At 55.4% G+C, this 20343-nt stretch overlaps 1 protein-coding gene across 2 annotated transcripts; it reads left to right on the top strand.

The window, feature by feature from the left end:
• Positions 1 to 466: 466 nt before the first annotated feature.
• MPP1 (MAGUK p55 scaffold protein 1) lies at positions 467 to 19122 on the top strand. 2 transcript variants are annotated; one of them, XM_068205304.1, is made up of 12 exons: positions 467 to 697; positions 7097 to 7240; positions 7580 to 7658; positions 8650 to 8735; positions 9867 to 9935; positions 12736 to 12932; positions 13145 to 13251; positions 14124 to 14204; positions 14805 to 14885; positions 15255 to 15457; positions 15799 to 15873; positions 17854 to 19122. In XM_068205304.1, exons 1-12 carry the CDS (start codon positions 596 to 598, stop codon positions 18028 to 18030), a joined length of 1401 nt encoding a protein of 466 aa, XP_068061405.1. In that variant the 5' UTR covers positions 467 to 595; the 3' UTR covers positions 18031 to 19122. The 2 variants fall into 2 exon arrangements, with proteins under 2 accessions (XP_068061405.1, XP_068061406.1); XM_068205305.1 differs by lacking the exon at positions 467 to 697 and adding an exon at positions 2530 to 2676.
• The last annotated feature ends 1221 nt before the right edge of the window (positions 19123 to 20343 follow it).

Here is a 20343-nt window from a genome sequence, read left to right as displayed (position 1 = left end):
GAAGTTGTGTCAGGGGAGGTTTAGTTGCATCTTAGGGACAGGTTCTTCCCCCAGAGGGTGGTCGGGCTCTGGAGCAGGCTCCCAGGGCGGTGGTCACAGCAGCAGCCGGACAGAGCTCACGGAGCGTTTGGCCAATGCTCTGGGGCACAGGGTGGGACGCTTGGGCTGTCCTGGGCAGGGCCCGGAGCCGGCCTCGATGATCTCTGTGGGTCCGTTTGGGGTAGCTTGGGTGCACTCTGTGACCTGTATGCTTGGGCACGACCAGGGGCAGGCACGGGCGAGAGGCTGGCACAGCCCTGAGGCGATGGGGACGCTCCCACGGGGGAAAAGCCCCCGCGTGCGGCGAGGCGAGGCCGAGCGGCGGCGGGGACTCCCAGCGCGACCCTCCCAGCGCCGGCTGCTCTGCCCCGCTGCCGCCGGGCGGCCCTGCCGAGCCCCGGCCCGTCCTGGGCCCGCCCCCGCCGCCCGGCTCCGCCCGGCCCCCGCCGCACTCGGGCGGAGCGTGCGGGGAGCCCGCGGCGCTGCCGCTGCCGCAGCCGGGCCGGGCCGCTCAGCGCTGCCGGAGCCAGCGGGACCGGCCGCAGCTGCCGCCGGGATGACCCTCAAGTCGGGGCGCAGCTCCGGCGGCGGCAGCATGAGGACGGCGCTCTCCGACCTCTACCTGGAGCACCTCCTGCAGAACCGGCCCAAGCCCGAGGTGAGCGGCCCGGTGCGCCCCCCAATCCCCGCCCCTGCGCCCCGCTCCCGGCCCCATCCCCGGCAGGGAGCCCCGGCAGGGAGCCCCGGCAGGGAGCCCCGGCGTGCCACGCTCTCCTGCGGGCCCTTAGCCCAGCGCTCTGAGCCCGGCTCAGCCCCGGCACGGGTCCCCCGGGGGTGCCGCTCCATCCCGTCCCTCCCGCACACGCAGGGGCTAGCAGGGTCCCACAGGCAGAGACCCGCGCTGCCCGACCAGGTGCGTGCCCTGCGCCTGGCGTTGCTGGTCCCCCGCACCCCGGGAGCAGGGATGCTCGCTGGGGACGCGGGGTGCCTCCGGGGAATGGTCAGCCAGCATAGCCGGCAGGGTACAAGGAGCTGGGTGCAGGGGAGCGAGGCTCCAGCATCCTGCCGCGGAAGACATTGTGCTTGTTTTGCTGCAAAGTTGTAGCTGGTCTGAACTGGAACTGCCGGTCACATGAGCTGTTTCAGCTGCTGAGCAACCTCCAGGTCCACGGCAGGGGCTGGAGGAGGGTGGGGGGGGGGTCTCTTCCCCAGGGAAGGAGAATGCAAGCAGCCCTTCTCACGCCTGCTCCGGGACAGGGAGTGAGCCGATGGCCGCATGCACCCCACCTCCAACAGACGGAGAACAGGCTGCGCCAGCCCTCTTCGTTCTGCTGGGTGGGCTCCTTCCTCACTCAGTGTTGTTTGGAGTAGCTTGGGTGCAACCGGGAGAAGGTCGGCAGTTGCCAGTGTTAAACAGCTGGCGCTTTTCTCCCGGCAGCGATTTCCAGCTTTGAAAAGCCATCCTTGCTGACGCCATGGTATAATGTGCCTGGGCTAAGGTTTCCTTGCAACCGTGGGGAGCCTCTGAGAGAGAGCAGGGAGGAAATTTCCCTGAAGTGCCGTCCTTGGCCCATCATGTTGGACAATTAGATATGCAAAAGAGGCTTGTCAGAGCTGTCTCACACCAGTGGCTCATCTGTTTTTCATGATTTAACCCTGACAGCGTCCTTTGAGAAAAATAGTAGGAAAAAAACAATTAAAGTGTCTGGACCAGGCAACTGCTGGAAGGAGCTCTCCCATCCCTCTGCCTGCCAGATCCAGGCAGAGGGCCTGCCTGGCTGCGAACAGAGCAAGGATCAATTGCCAATAGCAGCAGAGCATGGAAAGTGTAGGAGCTGCCCTACAGCTTCCTAGCGCTATGATGTATTTATTTCAGTAGGGATAAAGGGAGAGATGGTGAATTGAGATCTGCATGAGGCCTTTTAAAAGGAGCTCTGTTGGGCTGGCTTCCAGCAGTGTCCTGAGCTTGCCAGTCACAGATACCTGTCTCTGTGTCATGGGCATGCAGAGATGGTGCTGGCCCACGGTGGCTGTGGCCCCTCCATGGGCCACCAGGACATCTCCCAGCAGCAATGTCTCTTCTTGGGAAGGGTGCTGACTCTGCCTGGCTGCTCCTGGTCTGGAGTCAAACAGGGTGACTGGGGGGTTTCTCTTCTGCATTTTCTCTGGCAGAGCCATGTGCTGGGAAATGCTGTCCTGTGTTCCTCACGTGGTGGCAGGGCATGCAAATCATGGCAAGTGGAAGCCATGTAATTGCTAGAAAACAACCCCAGGCCTTTCCTCTTGAGCCTCACCACGTGCCTGCATATCTTTGCCATATCTCCTAACTTAGAAGTACAGATTTACCAAAAAAGGTGTGGGCTTTACTTCCAGCTGTGTACCTGGTTGGCAGGATGACCTTGGGCTTGTCCCTTTATCATCTGTGACTCAGTTCCCCAGCTGTAAAATGGGCAGTGAACGTGACCTTTGGGAGTTTGGTGGAGAAAAGGAGGGTCCTTCTGGGGAGAGCTGATCTTGAGGGTGCAGAGGGAGCACTGCACTTGCCTCTGGGCAGTATTTCTCAGCATCCAACTGGCAGCAGCTCCAAAGCAGACTGAGGCCACAGCCCCCTGGGACCAAATTCTGAATCAACCCCAGGTAAAACTCAGTTGAAAGCTGAGCTAAAACTTCTTGTTTTGACTAATGAAGTGGGGAGGGCTGGTTCCAACTTTTTAATCTCAAATGTATTTTGCTGTGTAGCTGTGTCACTGCTACAGGGAAAAAGCTGTTTTGAAGGGCTTGTTCTGGAAGCTGGGATGGAGTGGCAGGGCAGCTCCTCCTTCTGTCAGTGTTGTGGTTTCACTGGATGTGCCTTGGCGGTTACCAGCTTCACAAACACATCTGGAAGGCTGCATCAGCCTTTTCTGGTGGGAAGGTGGTGCCTCAGCAAAAGTGAATGTGCTCCCTTGAAAATCTGGCCCATCTCCATTGCAGCACTCTGATCTGGAGTCAGTGTGAGGGCACACAGAGCTAGCAGCACCTTCTGGCTGCCACCATTTTGTATCCTATTTCTCTTCTCCCCTTCCCACAGAGACCTGTTGGTGTTGCTGGGCCTTTTCCTGGTGTCAGCAGTGTAATCCTTTTTCGTTTAAATGTTCGTTGGTTTGATTCTTGTTTTTAATCTTCAGTCATATTGCTAGAAGGGATTTTAGGTGAGATTGTTGCTGTGGCTGTGCAGGCAGACTTGAGAAGTCAGTAGCCCCTGACAGAATGAATTACTTCTAAATATCTATGTGGCTGTAGCTCCCCAGCCTGCTGGGCAGCCTTAAAGCAGCCCCCAAACTCAATTTTTTGCTACTTTGCTTTTTTTACACATTGCTGTATTTTTTAAGCTGTACGAGACTGAAATGGACAGATCCTGGATGGGGAGGGAGGCAAGGCTGGAAGCACTGGAGGGTGGGAAGAGATACTGCTGGGTCAGGACATCTGTGCACCAAGCAGTGCCCCAACCTCCCTGCATGCACCCATGGCGATTATAATGTGAGGGGGTCATGATTCATGGAGGGAGCTGGGATTTTGTTCCTCACAGTGTGGGAGGAGCATGTCTTCCTGCCAGCCAAGAGGGCAATCCCAGAGCAACCTGGCTCCAAGGTTCCTTCTTGCATCCAAGCTGCTGTACTTTGGGGGCCGCCTTGGCAAAACCAGCAGTACTTCTCTCCACATACTCTCCAGGCAGCCCTGTTTTTCCAAAGCTACCTGATATTGAAGTCTCTTGCTTAGAGCAGCAAGGAGAGCCCAGGAACCAAATCTCTGAAGGTGCCCTTTGCACTGTCGTGCTGCTTTCCTCAAGTGCTGCTTCAGCCTCCTGCAAACAAGCTGCCCAGTTAATGTTTGATTTGCCCATGGCTTGCAGCCTGGTGGAGCAGCAGCAACCCTGGCACACAGTGCTGACCCCACTGGGGGACAGGATGCCAAGTCCTGGAATCCTTGCCACATTCCCTGTTGGTAAACGCTGCCCAAGGAACTGGGTACGCTTCCCTCTGCCCCTGGATATGGGGCAGAAATCTGGCCTCTTGAGGAAAATGCAGACAGGGGGTTGTGGGGCACCTCTGACCCATGGAGCTGGTGGCTCTTGTGTGCATTGCCAGTGGAGCAGGATTTATGCAGGAGGATTTGTACCCCTGTCAGCCAGCTGCAAGGCACACAGGGCTGCTGGGTACTGGGCTGTCCAGCACCCCTGTTGCACGGCTCAGCCTCCTTGCCCCGTGTCTGCCCCAGCACGGGCCCTGGCGGTGACAGAGCCTGGGGCTGTGCACAGCTGGCAGTGGCTGGTGGCCACGAGCTGGCTCTCAGCAGCACTCACAGATGTTTCCTGTGGAGCAGTGCACAAGGAGCAGTCTGGCCAGTCACGGGCGTGACACTTGAGGTCAAAAGGCTCTTGAGGACACAGACTACGCTGGGCCAAGCCAGCCGTGAGCGTGCCAGCTGCCAGGAGAGTGCAAGGCAATCCGGCCAGCCAGCTCATGTGCATGGGCATGAGAGCCACGTACGTCTCCTGTTTCTGGGTGCCAACATCAGGGCTGAATCTGCCACCCCGAGGGTCCTGGCTGTCCTCATGAACCAGGCATTTCTCCAACCCCATCCACTGGATGCCCAGTGCCATCAGCAAAAAAGCCCATACCATCTCAGTATGGCTCTGGTTTTGGAGGACCCTTCTGCATTCAGAGTTGCCATCAAGTGACTGGTGGCCATCTGCAGGCACAGCAGCCAGTCTCTGGTGACAGACCTTGTTCTCCTGGAGTCACTAGGGTGACACTAGTGCTGTGTCAGCATTGAGGGCTGGGTGTTTTCTCCAGCTCTCAGCAAAAAGCAAAGGTCAGGGCCAGGAGGCTCAGCTGATGGGGATGGTGAGGATGGGAACTCCCAGTCCCTGGAGCAGACTGTGCTGGGTCATCAGGCTCTGCTGGGCCTAGAGGTTTGAAGCCAGGAACTGCGTGGTCTAACACTTTCTCAAGGCATGACCAAGATAAGTATGATCTGTGCTGACTCCAACCACCACAGGGGCACTTTGGCCTCAGGTCGGTCTGGACAAGGTCCTTGTCCTCCTATTCCTCCTTGCACCTGCTGGTTTGGCAGAGGGGGACAGCTGACAGAGAGCTGTGGGACAGCTCTAGGCACGCACATTGCTGGATCTGTTCCTCTGCACTGCAAATGGTGTGGTAGCATCATGCCCTGTTGGGCTGGCAAGCCAGGCTAGGGGGGATGGATACGAGTTGTTCTTCCTTCCACCCTGCAAGTCCGTGGCCTGGGTGCTGTTCTGGGCTGGGATTCAGCCTTTTTCTCCATGTTTAAGCCATTGGCAGCTGGAACCCACGTGGTCGCCTTTTGAGGAAGAGGCTGGTTGGCACTTCTGGAAGTAGTTGGCTTAAAAATAAATCACTGCATCATGGGCACACAGCTCGCTGAGCTCTTCTCTCCCTGGTCTAGCCCCACCGTGCCCTTTCTGGGGGCTGTGACAGTGACCATGCCTGCTCTGTCCCTCTCTGCCAGCACCTTTCCTGTTATCCTTGTTAGTCCTGACTCTGCTGCCCCTTTCTTTGGCTCCCTCTCTGCTTTCTGCCATTGCTGGATGACTGTCTCAGCCGGCAGCATTCCAGAACATCCCTACCAAAGCTCATGTTATTGTGGTTTAGTGCCATGGCTACAGCCCAGTAGCAGGTGCTCTTCACGAGCCTTCCCCTGGCCTGACCAGATCTGCCTCCCCACCTGGCAGTGTGGGGCTGCAGCTTCTCTGCTCCAGGCCAGGAGTCTGGGGTGGGTGAGAGCGAGCTGGGGCAGGGAGGTCAGGCTGATATTTCGCAGCTCGTGGCATGGAGCTTCTGGCCCTGGTGCTCAGTTGACAAGTCAGGCTGTGGTGGGGAGAGGGGTTGGCACTGCCTGTCTGGGCATGGCCACGTCACTGATGCAGGACTGAAGCTGGTGAGGACCTTGCTGGGTATCCCTGCAGCTTTGCTGGCTGTGGCTCTCAGCTCAGGCACTGCTGGGAGGGAGGGTGCAGGCTGCAAACTGGGCAGCAAAGCCATGAGTCTGGTGTGGAGTGGGACAGCCAGGAGGGTTTGTTTTGCATCATGGGCTGGTGTGGGAATTTGTGCTAACAGGACAGGCAGAGGCTGCAGATCGAAGCTGGTCTGGGTTTTGCTGGGCCAGCATTGATTTGGAAGAGGCTTGAGGAAAGTCCACTGCAGTTGGGGACAAACAGGCACATTTGTGAGCTGTGTAGAGACATTGCCCAATGTGTCTGAAGGATTTAACAGGACTGGGTCAGGCTTTCTTGGGCTGTGAGGGAGAGGCTCACCAAGCAGGATGGATTTGGAGGTCTTTGTAAGGGACCCAAAGCACTCTCTGTCAGCCCTGGTGCCAGCACATGCTGGAATCCAAGAACAGAGGTTTCCTCAGGACTGAGAGCCCGTGCTTTGCTTCCCAGTGCAAACCAGCATGAAAGGACCTGGAGCTGAGAAGGGGAATGGGATGTTTCTGGCTGGCTTGGGAGCACTGCCTTCAGTGCCTGGATGTTGGCACTGCACGGTGTCAGTTGCCCACTGATGTAGGTCAGGAAAGGTTGAACTTGCAAACTGAGCCAGAGCAAAGCCTGGCTCCATTTCTCAAGGGTGAGTCCCAAACTGTTCTGTTCACTTGGTGAAGAAGTCCTGGGCTTTATGCTCTGCAACAAGCTACCTGTGAGCCCAGTGCTGCTGTGACACACAAGGAGTGTTTGTGACTCTTTGCTTCAGAAGAGCAGCTGTGAACTCTTTTGGCTTCTTCTACCTGTAGCTTTTCCAAATTTTTCCTGCCTCCTGTGTTTCTCAGGCTGGAAAACTACAGATTAAACCCACATCCACATCTCCAAGGCTGAAGTTCTTCTTCTCCTTTTCTTTTCTTGCCCTTAGTGTCTTCTCCTCCCCTGTGCTCCACCTGTGCCGCAGGCACCTTAACACGTTTGAGTAGCTGGGCCCCAGAGCAGGGATCCAGCATTCCCAGGCGGAGCCCCTAAACCGTGGTGTCTGTTTTGCCCCGACAGGCCATGACTCAGTCCCCAAACGCCATGACTGAGGACATTTATACCAACGGCTCAGCGGCCCTGGGCAGCCCCTCGCACAGCAGCAGCCGCGAGGTGCGCAAGATCCGCCTTGTCCAGTTCGAGAAGGTCACCGAGGAGCCCATGGTGAGAGCTGGCATGGCCCCAAAGCTGGATGGCACCCGGGGGGTGGAGGGGCAGCTTGAGCTGTGCCAGCAGGCTGGCCTTGAGGGAAACAGGTCACTGGAGATCTCGGCCGTGGGAAGAAGGTGCTGGACTCTGCCTTCTGCCCGGGGAACCGAAGCGAGCCCCACAAGGGTGGTGATGCTTGTGCCAAGAGGAGCTGCAGCAGCCTGAGTTGGCCTAGCAGGGTCTTCCCCCCCAGCCACTGCACAGCCCACAGTGGACATGGGCCTGGAGAGGACTTTGTGAAGGCAGGAGAGCTCTCCCCTGCAGCGAGCAGTTATGGATTTTCCTGTCTTCCAGGGAATCACGCTGAAGCAAAATGACAAGCAGAGCTGCATGGTGGCCAGGATCTTCCATGGGGGCATGATTCACAGACAAGGTAACAAGGCCTTTGGAGAAGCGGTGCACGGGGTGCACATCTGCAGGTGGTTTCTTCTCATGCAGCAGTAATGCAGGTCCTCAGCACTGCTGGCTTTCCCCTGTGACATGGACATCTGTGCCTTTTCCTCCCCTAGGGATGTGTCAGGAACTTGGGACTCACTGGTCTCTCTGCATGGTTGTCATGCTAAAACTCTGGAGGCTTTAGGGATAAAAAAAGGGTTGGGGGAAGGGCTCTCCCAAAAAGGAACTGGAGATCATCTCTCTCCGTCTCGTGATGGGGTCACTGTAAGAAGAGATGGATCATACCCCAGAGACCGTGGGGGAAGCTCTTCCCATTCCTGAAGTGCACAGGTGGGACAGGCATCCTGTAGATTGGCTCTGCAGATCAAAAGAAGGTGCCAAAAGAAATAAATAGGTGCTGTTTTCTGGTTTTGGGTCTTGCCAAGGAGGCGTGGATACGAGATGTTCTCTGCTTAGAAGAGGCTGCTTTTCCAGCCTTGGATCCAAGTGGGAAGTCTGTGCTTACCACTGCCAAAATAAGACAGGAGCCATTCCAATAACATTACTGGAGCCTGATTTTTAGTAATCTATCTGAGACTGTAATCTGCCTGGGTATATAAACTGAAAACACAAAGTCAGGAATGCTTGTGTTAAGGGCCGTGTAAGGAGGTTGTGATTGGCTTCAGGTGAGGTACCTGGGGTTGTGTTTGAAACGCTGATGCAGGTGCTTTGACCAGTCCAGAGCACTTTGCTCACAGTGGAAAGCAGCCTTTGGACTGCCTAGGTGTGTGTGTTGGGTGGAGGGGGAAGAATTCATTCCCCTTGTGCTTTCCTGCCATGTGCTTAGATGGCATGTGTGGTTCCAGAAGCACTGCAAGGCAAACAGGGCAGTGTCCTGGCCCTGGAGGCTGATGGAGCTGTGTAAATTGGGTTTGGTGAGCAGCTCTTGTCCCTTTTCTGCATTTTCATGTTTCTCACATTGCTGGCAGGCTCCCTTCACGTGGGTGATGAAATCATAGAAATCAATGGGCAGAGTGCGAGCAACCACTCAGTTGACCAGCTGCAGAAGATGCTGGTAGGTATCTGTGTGTGTCAGGGCTGTTCCCTGGGAAGGACCCCTTTGGCCTGCATGCTGTGAGCCTTCACCCCCTCCCACACACCAGGGCCAGCACACAGCTGCCTACATACAGCAGCGTGGTGTGGCAGAAACCATCCTGCATGCAGCCCCCTGTGCTTGCTGCTTGTTTCTGGCCTCCTGGAGCAGCAGTGAGGGCTGTTGACTGGGTCCCTGACATGTGCTGATCCTCTGTGGGGCTTGGAAACCACCTCTGTTTGCCAAGGCTGCTGTGCAGCTCCAGCCCAGGGTGGGCTGCTCTTGCAGACCTGAGCCCCACATGCATGTCATGTTGGTGCCATTTGCCTGCTGCTGAGGTCATGATGATTCTGTCAGGCCCTTGCCAGAGACAGCTTTGGACAGGGCCTCATAGCTGCCTTGGGTTCATACATTGCTGATCCTGATCTCTGCCCAGCAAATGACACTTCGTTGGAGGGAGGTGGTGGTGCTGCTGAGAACCCCCACCAGCAGCCTAAGGCAGGAGGCTTGGCCTTGCCAAATTCCCACAGGATGACCCTGCTCCAGACAGCAGGACCAAAAAGGAGCTTGTCTTTGTTTTTGCCTCCTGAGAAGAGTGGTTGGCCCAGGAGGCCCCTCCAAGCCTCCACATGTGGTTGTCCCGTGGGACCATGTGGGTGTTGTGATACTGAAACGTGTGAGGCAATAGTGCACTGGCCTGTGGCAGGCAAGAGATTGCTGTGCTCTAATGTCACCAGGAGGGCCAGAGCAAGGGGCCAACATAGAGGAGACCTGGAAGAGTCAGCCTCTCCTCCCAGGCTCCTCACTGGAGCAGCCAGAGCAGAGATGATGCAGGTCTCCATGTTCATTCCGGTGGTGCTTAGCAGTACCCACACCCAGACCCTTGTGGGGGTGCTGGTGTCCCCCCATGGGAATGGGACAAGTATGACAAAGCCAAGCACAGCTATTTCTGACCAGGCTGTGGTGTCCCCCAGCACCACAGCATGGTGGGGTGCCCCAGAGCCCTGCCTTTGCAGGTCCTGGCACTCAGCACCTCCCTGCACAGGTTGCTGTTGTTGAGCTGCTTCCAGACACCACCTCCTCCAACTCTTCTTTCTCCCCTTTGTTCACTAGAAAGAAACCAAGGGGATGGTCTCATTAAAAGTCATTCCCAACCAGCAAAGCCGCCTCCCTGCTCTCCAGGTAAGTGCAGCCTCTGGACCCGCGGGCAGTGCTGGGACATGGCTGTGGGGCAGGGTGGGACCAGAGCAAATCATGCAGGACCAGTGCCAGGGGTGTCAGGGCAAAGGGGTGGCTGCCTTGTCTGAGCTGCTGGAGGGACCTGTCCTGTGCTTACATCCCTGCAAACAACCTTATGTTGGGCCTGTGTGGATGTATTCACCCAAAGCGTGTGCAGGAACACGGGGCTGGGATGACTGAGCCACCTGTGGTGTTTGGGGATGGGAAAGCAGTGGCAGGTGCACACCAGGGAGCACGTGAGGGTCTCTTTCAGAGCCACTACTGTGTGTGACAGGGGCAGCCCCTGGCTCTGTGCTCCCTGCTGTCACCAGGGCCGGGTGCAGCAGCCCCAGTAGGGGTGACGTCGGTCCGGATGCCGCCGTGCACAGCGTGGGAGGAAGGAAGCAGTGGGGGGAAGGAAGGCAGTTCCTTGCACCTGCTGTCACTGCCAGGGTAGGGGGGCCATACTGTGTCACCTGCATGGCTTTGCCTTTGGAGTCCTGCTGTGGCTGAAATAGAACAGTGGGGAGGGCTGTGTTCTCTACCAAGACTTCAGGGCGTGGTAGCTGGGTTGCTGTCTTGTCCTTGTGCAGGAGCCAACCCCAGTGCAGCCCCCTGTCATGGACAGGCAGGGGAGGGAGAGGAGTTCAGAGGCACAGGGTGGGGGCTGGATAGTACTGGGATGGGCTGAGGGAGCACACATCATTTTTTACCCAGAGAAGCTCAAGTTCTGAACGTGGTGGCAAGTGTTGGTGACTCTGTTTCTTCCTCAGTTTATGCTGTCCCTAGTCCTGCTCGACCAGCTTTGCATGTGTGTTTATTAAACACTGGCCCTGTCTGTCCTTCCCTGCTGTCAATCTGCCCTCCCTGTCCTGGCCCAGCCAGCTCCAGTTGGCCAACTCCATGCCAGAGGAAAATCTACCCCAGAAGAAAAGAATGCTGGTTCACCTGAGGCTGGGAAAGACACAGGGACAAACTCCTTCCCAGCAACAGTTGTACTCCTTCCTGCTGAGCCCAGGGCAGTGGTGCTGTCTGCTTCTCAGAGCCACAGCTGCTTGTGTCTGTGTTTGTTGCAGTACCACCACCAAGAGTGGACTGTTTCCACTCCTGGATCCCCATGATCACCTTTATTTCAGTGCCTGGCAGGCAGGATGGTGGAGATCCTGGCATGATTTTCCCCCGCCCTGGCTCATGATGCAGAGTGTCACTTGGAGAATGTCTGTTTGAGAATGTCTTAATAAGAGGAAGCACAGAGCATTCAAGGCTCTTGAGGACCCCTCCAGTATATTCCCTGCAGCCCTTTGACTTTAAAAGATCAGGACTTCTCATGCTGGAGCCTGCTCAGCAGTTGAGTGTCTGGCCCCAGAGAGGGGCTGGCAGCAGCCAGCCCTGTGCAGCTGGGGGTGATGTGTGGAGCTGTCTGATGCCAGCTCCTAACTGGTGTGTGTGGGGGGGGTCTTGTCAAGATGTCCTGGCTTGGGACACCAGTGCTGCAGGAGCAGAGAGCTCTGGGCAGTGCCTGATGTGTATGCCTTGTGTTTGGGTGGATGATGAGCCTCCTGGTGCCAGAGTACTTTCAAAGCAAGCAGCAGTCCTCATCCTGAAAGGAGATCCCACTATTATTGTTTTTCCTAATTTGATTTTTTTGTGAGTGCTCTCATGTCACAACTTGATCCATATGGTCTTTTCTGGCAGTGAAAGGGAACCATGTTTGTGCCCTGATGGCTCTGTGCCTGCAGCAGCACAACTGAAGGAAATGGTTTTAATGTGGAACAAGGACAGCATGGTCAACCCTACCGAGGGAGGATGAGTTTCCAGGCCCTGCCTATCACATCTGAGGAAGGACAGGCATCACCCCGTGTGAAACTCTTTTCCTTCTTGCTACATGCTGTGTTTCTAGGGTGACTAACTTGCTAGGCTCATGCTCAGCATTCCCTAAACTCTGCTTTTCACTTCTAATCCTCTACCTGGCTTTGCCTACACTCTAGTCCTGACAGGGTCCTGCTGGGAGTAGGTGCTGTAGGCTCCCTCCCAAGGAGCTGAGCAAGCAGAAGGGACAAGGAAAACAAACTTTCTCACACATTCTTGGTCCCCAGGGCTTCCCCAGCCTCAGGAGGGGACACAGTGGCCTGGGAAGCAATAGCAGCAGCCCGTTTCCAGTTGCAGCTGCAATGAATTTTGGAAGATGTAAAAGGGACCAGGACAGACCAAGGCAGGGATGGATACAGCACGGCAGCCTTGGCTCCCCAAAGGCCTTGTGCCATGCAGGGATTGCCCAGTTGTGGGGAAAGGCAGCACAGAGCAGCTGAGATTGAGCCATGGCCTTCCCTGGGGTCCCAGTTGCAACATCACCTCTGTGCTCACCCCACTGCAGAGCCCAGTTGTGCACCATGGTGGTGGGACTCCTCTGTGGCTGGCCCAACTCAGCAGCACCCAGGGCACTGCAGGGCTCCGTGGCAGGGTTTGAACACCACCTGTGTGTGTGTGTGTGCCTAGAGGCAGCAGCCCTGTTACCAGCTCCCAGTAAGGCCAAGATGCCCTCATCCACTCACCACCACATCTCACTACAATTCCATACCCAAGACTTTCCCCATAAGCTTTGTGCATCTCCTTTCTCCCCACACAGCCTTGTGGGGCCTGGAAAGAAGTGGGGGCTTTGTGCCTGGAGCCTTCTCTGCAGTCACTGCTTGGGAATGCAGTGTGGGGGCCAAGCTCAGCCACTCTGCATGGCCATGCTGACTCTGGTCTCCTCTCTCTTTTGCAGATGTTCATGAGGGCGCAGTTTGACTACGACCCCAAGAAAGACAACCTGATCCCCTGCAAGGAAGCAGGACTGAAGTTTCAGATTGGTGATGTGATTCAGATCATAAACAAGGACGACAGCAACTGGTGGCAGGGCCGGGTGGAGGGCTCCTGCACTGAGTCAGCAGGACTCATCCCTTCTCCAGAGCTGCAGGAGTGGTAGGTCCCTGGATTTGCCCAGAAGGGCTGGATCTGGGAGTGGAGGCGGGAGCAGTGACCATGTGCTATCAGGAGTTTGTGTTGGGTCATACCAGTGTCACTTCTGGGACAAGGAGGAAAATGTCCCCTTCACGTGCTGCAGGGTGAGCCTTTGCCTGTCCCCGGGCTTGGGGTGACAGCTGGGCCATGGGGGTGTCCTCCTCTCTTGGCAGGCGTGTGGCGAGCGTCACCCAGCCCAGCCAGAGCGAATCCCCGAGCTGCAGCCCCTTCGGGAAGAAGAAGAAGTGCAAAGATAAATACCTGGCCAAGCACAGCTCAAGTAAGTGTAAGCAGGGCAGTGGGCTCAATCCCCAGCCCTGGCCATGCCCCTGTCTCTGGGCAGGGCTGGGTCTGTCCTCCATGGGAGTCAACCAAACAGCCCAGCTGTGTCAGCAGTGGAATCTCAGGATACCCCACAGCTGTCAGCTTTTTTTGACTCTCTTCTGCAGTCTTCATGTTCCTCATGTGGCCACAGCTGTGTCCCCATGTAGAGCACGAGGCCAGGGCTGGCTCAGCACTGAGCTCCTGTGCTCTCCCCTGGTGACAATCCCTTGCACTCCTGGCCCTGTGAGCTCAGGTTCCCCAGCCTCAAACCCCACAGGCTGCTGAACACAGGGGAGGCAATGGCAGTGCTGCTGCTCAGCAGTCAGGGACCAGCCTGAACTGCTCCCACAGCTGCCAAGGCCTGTCCCTGGTGGGGCAGGGAACTGCCCCTCTGCCACCCATGCAGCACCCCATGCTAAACTGAGCCAAGAGCTGGCAAAGGTGGGTGCCCAGGGACTGCTGGCTCCTGGCCCGGCCTGCAGCTCCAACCAGCAACAAACAAGGCTGTAAATCACCCAGATATATAAAGCTCCCTGCAGCATTTTGCTGTCTCCACCCCAGCTGCCAGGTCCTACTGTCCTGAGCAGAATTACTGAGCAAAAGCAGCCCTGGCTTTGGCAGCTCCCCAGCAGCCACTCTGCCCCTCACATGCTGCTTGCTGTTGGTGCTGCTCTTTTTCCCAAGCAGCCAAACGTGGATGAGCTCCCAGCCCAGTCCTGACCACTGCTGTCCTCTGACCTGGCTTTGCTCTGACACACATACATGGGTCATGCTGGCGTGGCCAAGCCAGTTTTGACCCCTCCATGTCTTGTTTCTCCTCCACCCCAGTTTTTGACCAGCTGGATGTCGTTTCCTATGAGGAGGTGGTGAGGCTGCCTGCCTTCAAGAGGAAGACTCTGGTGCTCATTGGTAGGTCCTGTCCCAGGCATCCTCTGCAGCACAGGGGCTGTGTGCTGGGAGCCAGGGGGAACCAGGACTGCTCAGGGGCTGGGGCAGCATGGCCTTCGAGACCTAGTAAGGTCTGGGGAGCATTTCTTCAGCCTGTAGCAGTCATTCCATAGGCTGAGCCCCCTCCACACAGCATGCATAGTCTGGCATCTGCTGCAATGCTGGGGAAGAGTTACTTCAGGCATTTACAACTCCTGAGTATCTACATGGAAAATCTCTACTAAAAGCAGCTCTGCAGTTGCATCAAAGGAAGCACTCCCACACTGTGGGGACTGAGCACTTGGTGGTGGGTTCCACGGGCATGGGCAGCCCATCCAGTCCAGCCAGGTTGGTTGCTCTGCAGGCAGCAGTCCTGTCTCCAGCTGGGGCTGGAGATGAGCATCCCCAGGGCACAAAGAACCTCACCAGGGCTGGAAGACACCACAGACCAGCCCAGAAAGCACATCTTGGACAGGGCCCAGGGCAAGCTTTGCACTTTTTGTCAGACCCAGCATCTCCTACCAGGCTGCTCTGAGCCCAGTGTCCATCTCTCTCTTGCTCTCTCTCTCTCTTTCCATGCAGGGGCCAGTGGTGTGGGCCGTAGCCACATCAAGAATGCTCTGCTCAGCAACAACCCAGAGAAGTTCATGTACCCACCCCCATGTAAGTACCAGCACAGGATGCATTTCCTCTCACCTCTTTGATCCAGGACCTTCTGACAGCAGGTGGGAGGTGGGGAGATGTTCTCCAGCACCACCAAGCCCCTGAAGTCAGGTCCCCATTTGCAAGGCCTCCCTGCCTGCAGTCCCACATGGACCCACCTTTACCCATAGAGGCTGCAGGGCTGCTGCCCTCCCCACACACACCTCACTCTTTTCTTCCAGTGCCTGTCCCCAGCTGGCTGAGGTCCCTACTGGTCCAAAGCAGGAAGCAGATAGCAGGGGATTAGTACAGCTTAGTCTTGATGCCTGCTCCACTCTGTTCCCCTCTCCTCCTGGGGGGCCTGCACTCACCCTCTCTCTCCCTCCCCAGACACCACACGCCCCCAGAAGAAGAATGAGGTGGATGGGAAGGACTACTACTTTGTCTCCACTGAGGAGATGACCCGGGACATCTCAGCCAATGAGTTCTTGGAGTTTGGAAGCTACCAGGGAAACATGTTTGGCACCAAGTTTGAAACAGTGCACAAGATCCACCAGCAGGACAAAGTCGCTATTTTGGACATCGAACCCCAGGTAGGGAGCAGGGGAAGGGGTGGGTGGACAGGGGCTGCCACAGATTGTGTTACCTGGGTCCTGGCTGTGACTGTCCCTGCCTTCTCTTCCCAAAGGAAAAAGCCAGCAAGCCCTGGGGTGGCATTTCCATTCCCAAGACATGGGTACAGTGAGGGTGTTCCCTGTCACAGCACACACCTGGCTGTGACACAAGGCCACGGCCAGGCTGCTGTGGGAGTGGGTTGCAGGGATCCTTTTCCAGGAGTCCACCCAGTGAGCTCATGTCCCCAAAGCCCCCACTGCATCACAGTCCCAGCCTGGGGGAGGGCCACACTCTGGTAACTGCACCCCTCTCTCCACAGACCCTCAAGATCGTCCGCACGGCCGAGCTCTCCCCGTTCATAGTGTTCATTGCCCCGACAGACAAAGCAGAGGAGGTGAGTGCCAGGCTGTCCCCTCCTGTCCCCCTCTGGATGGGCTTCTTGGTCCATGGCAGCACCTGCTGCAGCAACCCAGGGCTTCCCATCAGTGTGTTCCTGTCTGCTTGGCTTTTGGTGGTCCAGAACTCGGCCCAGACCTGAACTGCCAGTTCCTGCAGCCCTCATCCCACGCACAATCACCTCGGGGAGCACAGCCCAGCAGTGGGGCAGGAGCATTTACCCTGCCATCAGCTATGCAAATAGACACACGAACAAGGCTCCTTTCATTCTTTGCCTCATTAGGATGCTGATCCCCTTAACGTGAGGATGAAAGCAGCACTGATAGTGCAGTTAACTCATTCACTGCCAAGCCTCAGGCTGGCAGCCACTGGCTGTCACTGTCCAGGAAGCCCCCTGGCTGCAGGGATGCTGCTTACCCTGCCCTACACCCCAGCCTGGCAGGGAGATGGGAAGAGAGGCCAACAAGAAAACCCAGAGCTGTGCTCCTCCTGGATTCAATGGCCACAAGGCCACCTCTTCCAACCTATTGTGTTTGTAAAGCTTAAGCTACAGATAGTTTGCAGAAACGATATTTTTGCAACCTTCAGAGCAAGTGTTGTGCAGATATTTAGAGGAATATTAACTGCCTGATGCAGCAGTATGGGGAGGGGAAAAGGGGACATATCTCAGAACAGAAAGGGCCATTCTGTCACCCATCCAGAGAAGAATCACATCGTGCTGCAGTGGGCAGGGCCAGCCCTGCTGCCAGGCACTAAATATATCCCTGCAGCTCAGCTCCCTCTGAGGAGAGGGATGCGGCAGAGTTAATGTGACCCTGCAGAGCTCACATGTGCAAAAGCTGCTGCTTGCCTTGCCTCCCCTCTCCACCCCAGACAGCTGCTGGCTTCATCCACAATATAGGAAAAATTAATTTTATAAGAATAGATTAATATTTCCAGTGACTCTTTCAAAATGAAAGCAGTATCTTTTTTTTTTTTTTGCCTCTGAGGTAGTAATTATATTTTAAATTTGTCAGTGTTGAATTGAACACCTTAAAGACAGAAGCTTGCTGTGCCCTGAGGGAGGGTGTGGTGTTACAAATATTACTGTGCCATCTGTAATACCTTTAGTGGTCAGCACTAGAAATGTATCAGTATTGTGATATATACCCAGGTGGTTTAACAAAAAAGAAGGGAGGGATATAAAGACTGGTCTGATTTGGGTCTATTAATATATTTTTAGGTCTGTTTCATCTATTAATAATAGATATAATTATATAATTAATATGATAATTAATATAATCTAATAATACCCATTCAGGTCTATTAATATCTGCATAGAGCAGAGCTCAGTGAGCACTGCACCCCAAGCTGTCCCTCCTCCCCAGGCACAGAAGCTGTCTGTTTTTCAAGCTCCATTAGGGAAATACGTAGAAATGGCCTGGACCTCAATGCCAGCGGCAGAGCTGCCCAGGGGTGCACCCCTGGGATGTCCCTACAAGCTGGGCAGGAGGAACGGGCAGCTTTGCTTTTACTAAAACCCCAGTGAAAAGCAGTGGAGAGGCTGGTAAAGCTCTGCCAGCTGGTGCTGTTCTGGTCAGCTAGAGGGAAGGGAGCATCCTGCAGGGATCCCACCTCCAACCCAGCCTGAGGCCTGGAGCTGGTGACAATGCCCACCGGAGCACTGAGCAGCCTGCTGCTTGTGAACCTTTTCCCTGGGAGCTGCCACAGAGCACTTTAGAGGTAAACAGAGAGCCAGCAGGCCTGGCCTCACTCTAGCAGGTAACCTGATGCTCCCAGCACCACACAAAGTCCAGCAAAAGCCCCAGACACAAACCCAGAGATCACACAACAGCTCCTGGCCCATCAGACAAGCTCTAAGCATTCTCTGTGCTCCGATACTTCCCAACCACTGGAGCTGTTTTGGTGTTGGGAGGGTGTTTCCTGGTTGGGGTGTGCTTTGACGTTCCTCCCCTGAGCACTGTGCTATCCCTTGCAGTCGGAGGCTCTGCAGCAGCTCCGCAAGGACTCGGAGAGCATCCGGAGCCGCTACGCACACTACTTTGACCTGTCCCTGGTCAACAACGGCGTGGAAGAAAGCCTGCAGCTGCTGCAGGAAGCCTTTGAGCAGGCCTGCAGCTCTCCACAGTGGGTGCCTGTCTCCTGGGTCTACTGAGGGCACCCGTGCCCAGCTGCTTCCCATCGACCATCCTGCAGCCACCGGGAAACACCTCCTCAGCGTCCCCTGCCCCACACAGCCCAGCACAACTCCCCTCCTGCTGCTCACGGACCCGTCTCAGTTCACAGTCCGGCGGGGTGCCCACAGCTCCTCTCCTGGGGGACAGACACAGGACACAGGCTGCCTGGGGGCGAGCCAGCTCCTGTGGCAGGGCAGGGGCCACGGCAGAGCCCAGGCTAGCTCAGAGCACAGCGCCCTGCCCTCCCCGGCAAGGGAAGGCACAGTCCTGCTGGGGCACCCAGCTGATCTTCCCTGCAGCAGTCCCAAGGGACGTGGCAGGACCGGGGCTTTTCCAGGCAGATGGCTCCTCACCTGGCAGGAATGCACACAACTCAAAACCCTTCCTGGAGTCCACGAGGCTTCAAGGAAGCCCAGGTCTTAGGAGGCTTCTCCCAGAGCACACCAGAGCTCCTCCATCCAAGGGTTTCCCCTCACAAATGGGGGAGATGATGAATGTGGCATGGAGCACCCCCAGGCAGGCCTCACCCCCTGTTCCCAGGTTGGAGTTTTCTCATTGACCCTGTGCAGCCACAGGTGTACAAACTCACTGTATTGGGATTCTCACCGTGCAGCTTGGATTGTTACTGCCTGGCCAGAGAAATTGGGCAGCAGCTGAGCCAGTCCCAGAGACCAAACCCCAGAGGGACTCTTCAATGGGTAAATTACATCCAGCCACAACTATATGTTGCATGCAGTAGAAAAGTGTCTACAAAGATCATCCAGGCATGTTTTCCAGTCTAGGGTGTCTCACACTGTATGCAAACATGAAAGCCATGCTCACCCCAGGGTTTGTACTGACTCACAAGCCCCACACCACCATGTCTGGGAAGTATCACCACATCCACCATGTAGGTGAGAAATCTTATTTGTGTGTTCAGTCAGCTATAGGGGCAAGGGGAAGGTGGTTAAAAAGTCTTGTGCAATTTTTTTTTAAGGATGCCAAAAATAAAAATCTATGTGCAATAGGGACCTTCGTTCTGATCTACTGCAGGGAAACAATGAGCAGCAATAAATGTGTGCTGAAACATTGCCATGGCTGGTGTTTTACCTCTCAGGCTGGGCACTGACAAAACAATGACAAAGGCTCATCAACAGGGCAAATTCTCTGCCCCAGCAGCGTCTTCAGGAGAGGAGCAGAGGTTGGGTATGTGGTAAAATCTGCCCCATGAATGCCACTGGCCTTTTGGGAGGAGCCAGAGGAGCAAGAAAATCACCTGTTCAAAACCAGAAGTTTTCTTTATTTTTGTAAAAAAGGAGTAAATAAAAATGGACCTTTTTTTTTTTTTTTTTTTTTTTTTTGTGCTCAGGTTGTAACACCCACCAGCTGCTGACCCAACTGCCTGCATCTCCAGCACTGGAGGGGAGGATAGACCGTTAAGACTAAAGCAATGCACAAGGTTAAACCAACAGTTAACAGAATCTCTGCAGGGATGAAACTCAGAACAAAACAGCCTGGGGTCCTTCCTCATTAAAAGGAACTAAATCCTGGCTGAGCACTACCCCTGTGACAGAGGAGAGACCGTCTGCCCCCAGCAATTCATTTCAGATAGGTTAGCAACAAATTGATCTGAAACCCTTCAAGCCCACACCCAATGCCCCTTGGCAGAGTTGCCCCTGACCAAGTTTTTCCTCAGGAGGACTCCAGTCCCAGCAGCATGAAGAACATGTTGGTCAGCCACCTCCTGGTCACTTTCTGCCCTCCAGCCACATCCCCACCTCCAGCCTTCAGAGCACACTGGGCATCAGAACCAGGCAAGGCAACCAAAAGCTTTGCAGTCCAACAAAGGGGTAGAGAAGAGCAGAGAGAGTCAGCAAAAGGGACACACTGCCCAGGTCACTGAGGCAACTGGGTTTGGGAATCAGCACACAATGAACAAGCACATCCTTGTGCTATAAGCAAAAAGGAGGAATTACATTTTCGAATTCTTTCATGATAAAGGTAAAAAAAGGAGTGAAAAACAAACTGAGTGGAGTATTCTCATTTAACTGAAGGTGAAGCCAAGCATGTGGCCAGTTTAAAACAAAACATAGTCCTTCAGGAATAATTGATCTTACTGTCCCCATGGAAACCCATTCACAAGGGCTGTGACAAAGCCACTCCTCCAGGAGCAACACATTCTTTAACTGTCAGGTAACAGCTTCGGCCTTGGGAGAAAAGGAAGAAAGAGGCAGTACATGAAGGGGGAGAAAGATTATTCCACCCTCTCTAGGTGGAAACAGAGACCAAGGAAGAGCCAGAAGCTACAGTTT

This window comes from Anomalospiza imberbis, chromosome 14, assembly GCF_031753505.1.
Source record: "Anomalospiza imberbis isolate Cuckoo-Finch-1a 21T00152 chromosome 14, ASM3175350v1, whole genome shotgun sequence".
Lineage (NCBI taxonomy): Eukaryota > Metazoa > Chordata > Aves > Passeriformes > Viduidae > Anomalospiza > Anomalospiza imberbis.
The sequence above is the reverse complement of the archived record's forward strand: the minus strand, read 5'-3'. Positions and strand labels throughout refer to the sequence as shown.

Coding starts and splice junctions, on each gene's coding strand:
- MPP1 (XM_068205304.1), top strand. CDS start 596: ATGACCCTCAAGTCGGGGCGCAGCTCCGGCGGCGGCAGCATGAGGACG. Junction 7,241..7,579: donor AGGTCACCGAGGAGCCCATG/GTGAGAGCTGGC, acceptor CCTGTCTTCCAG/GGAATCACGCTGAAGCAAAA. Junction 14,205..14,804: donor GAAGACTCTGGTGCTCATTG/GTAGGTCCTGTC, acceptor CTTTCCATGCAG/GGGCCAGTGGTGTGGGCCGT.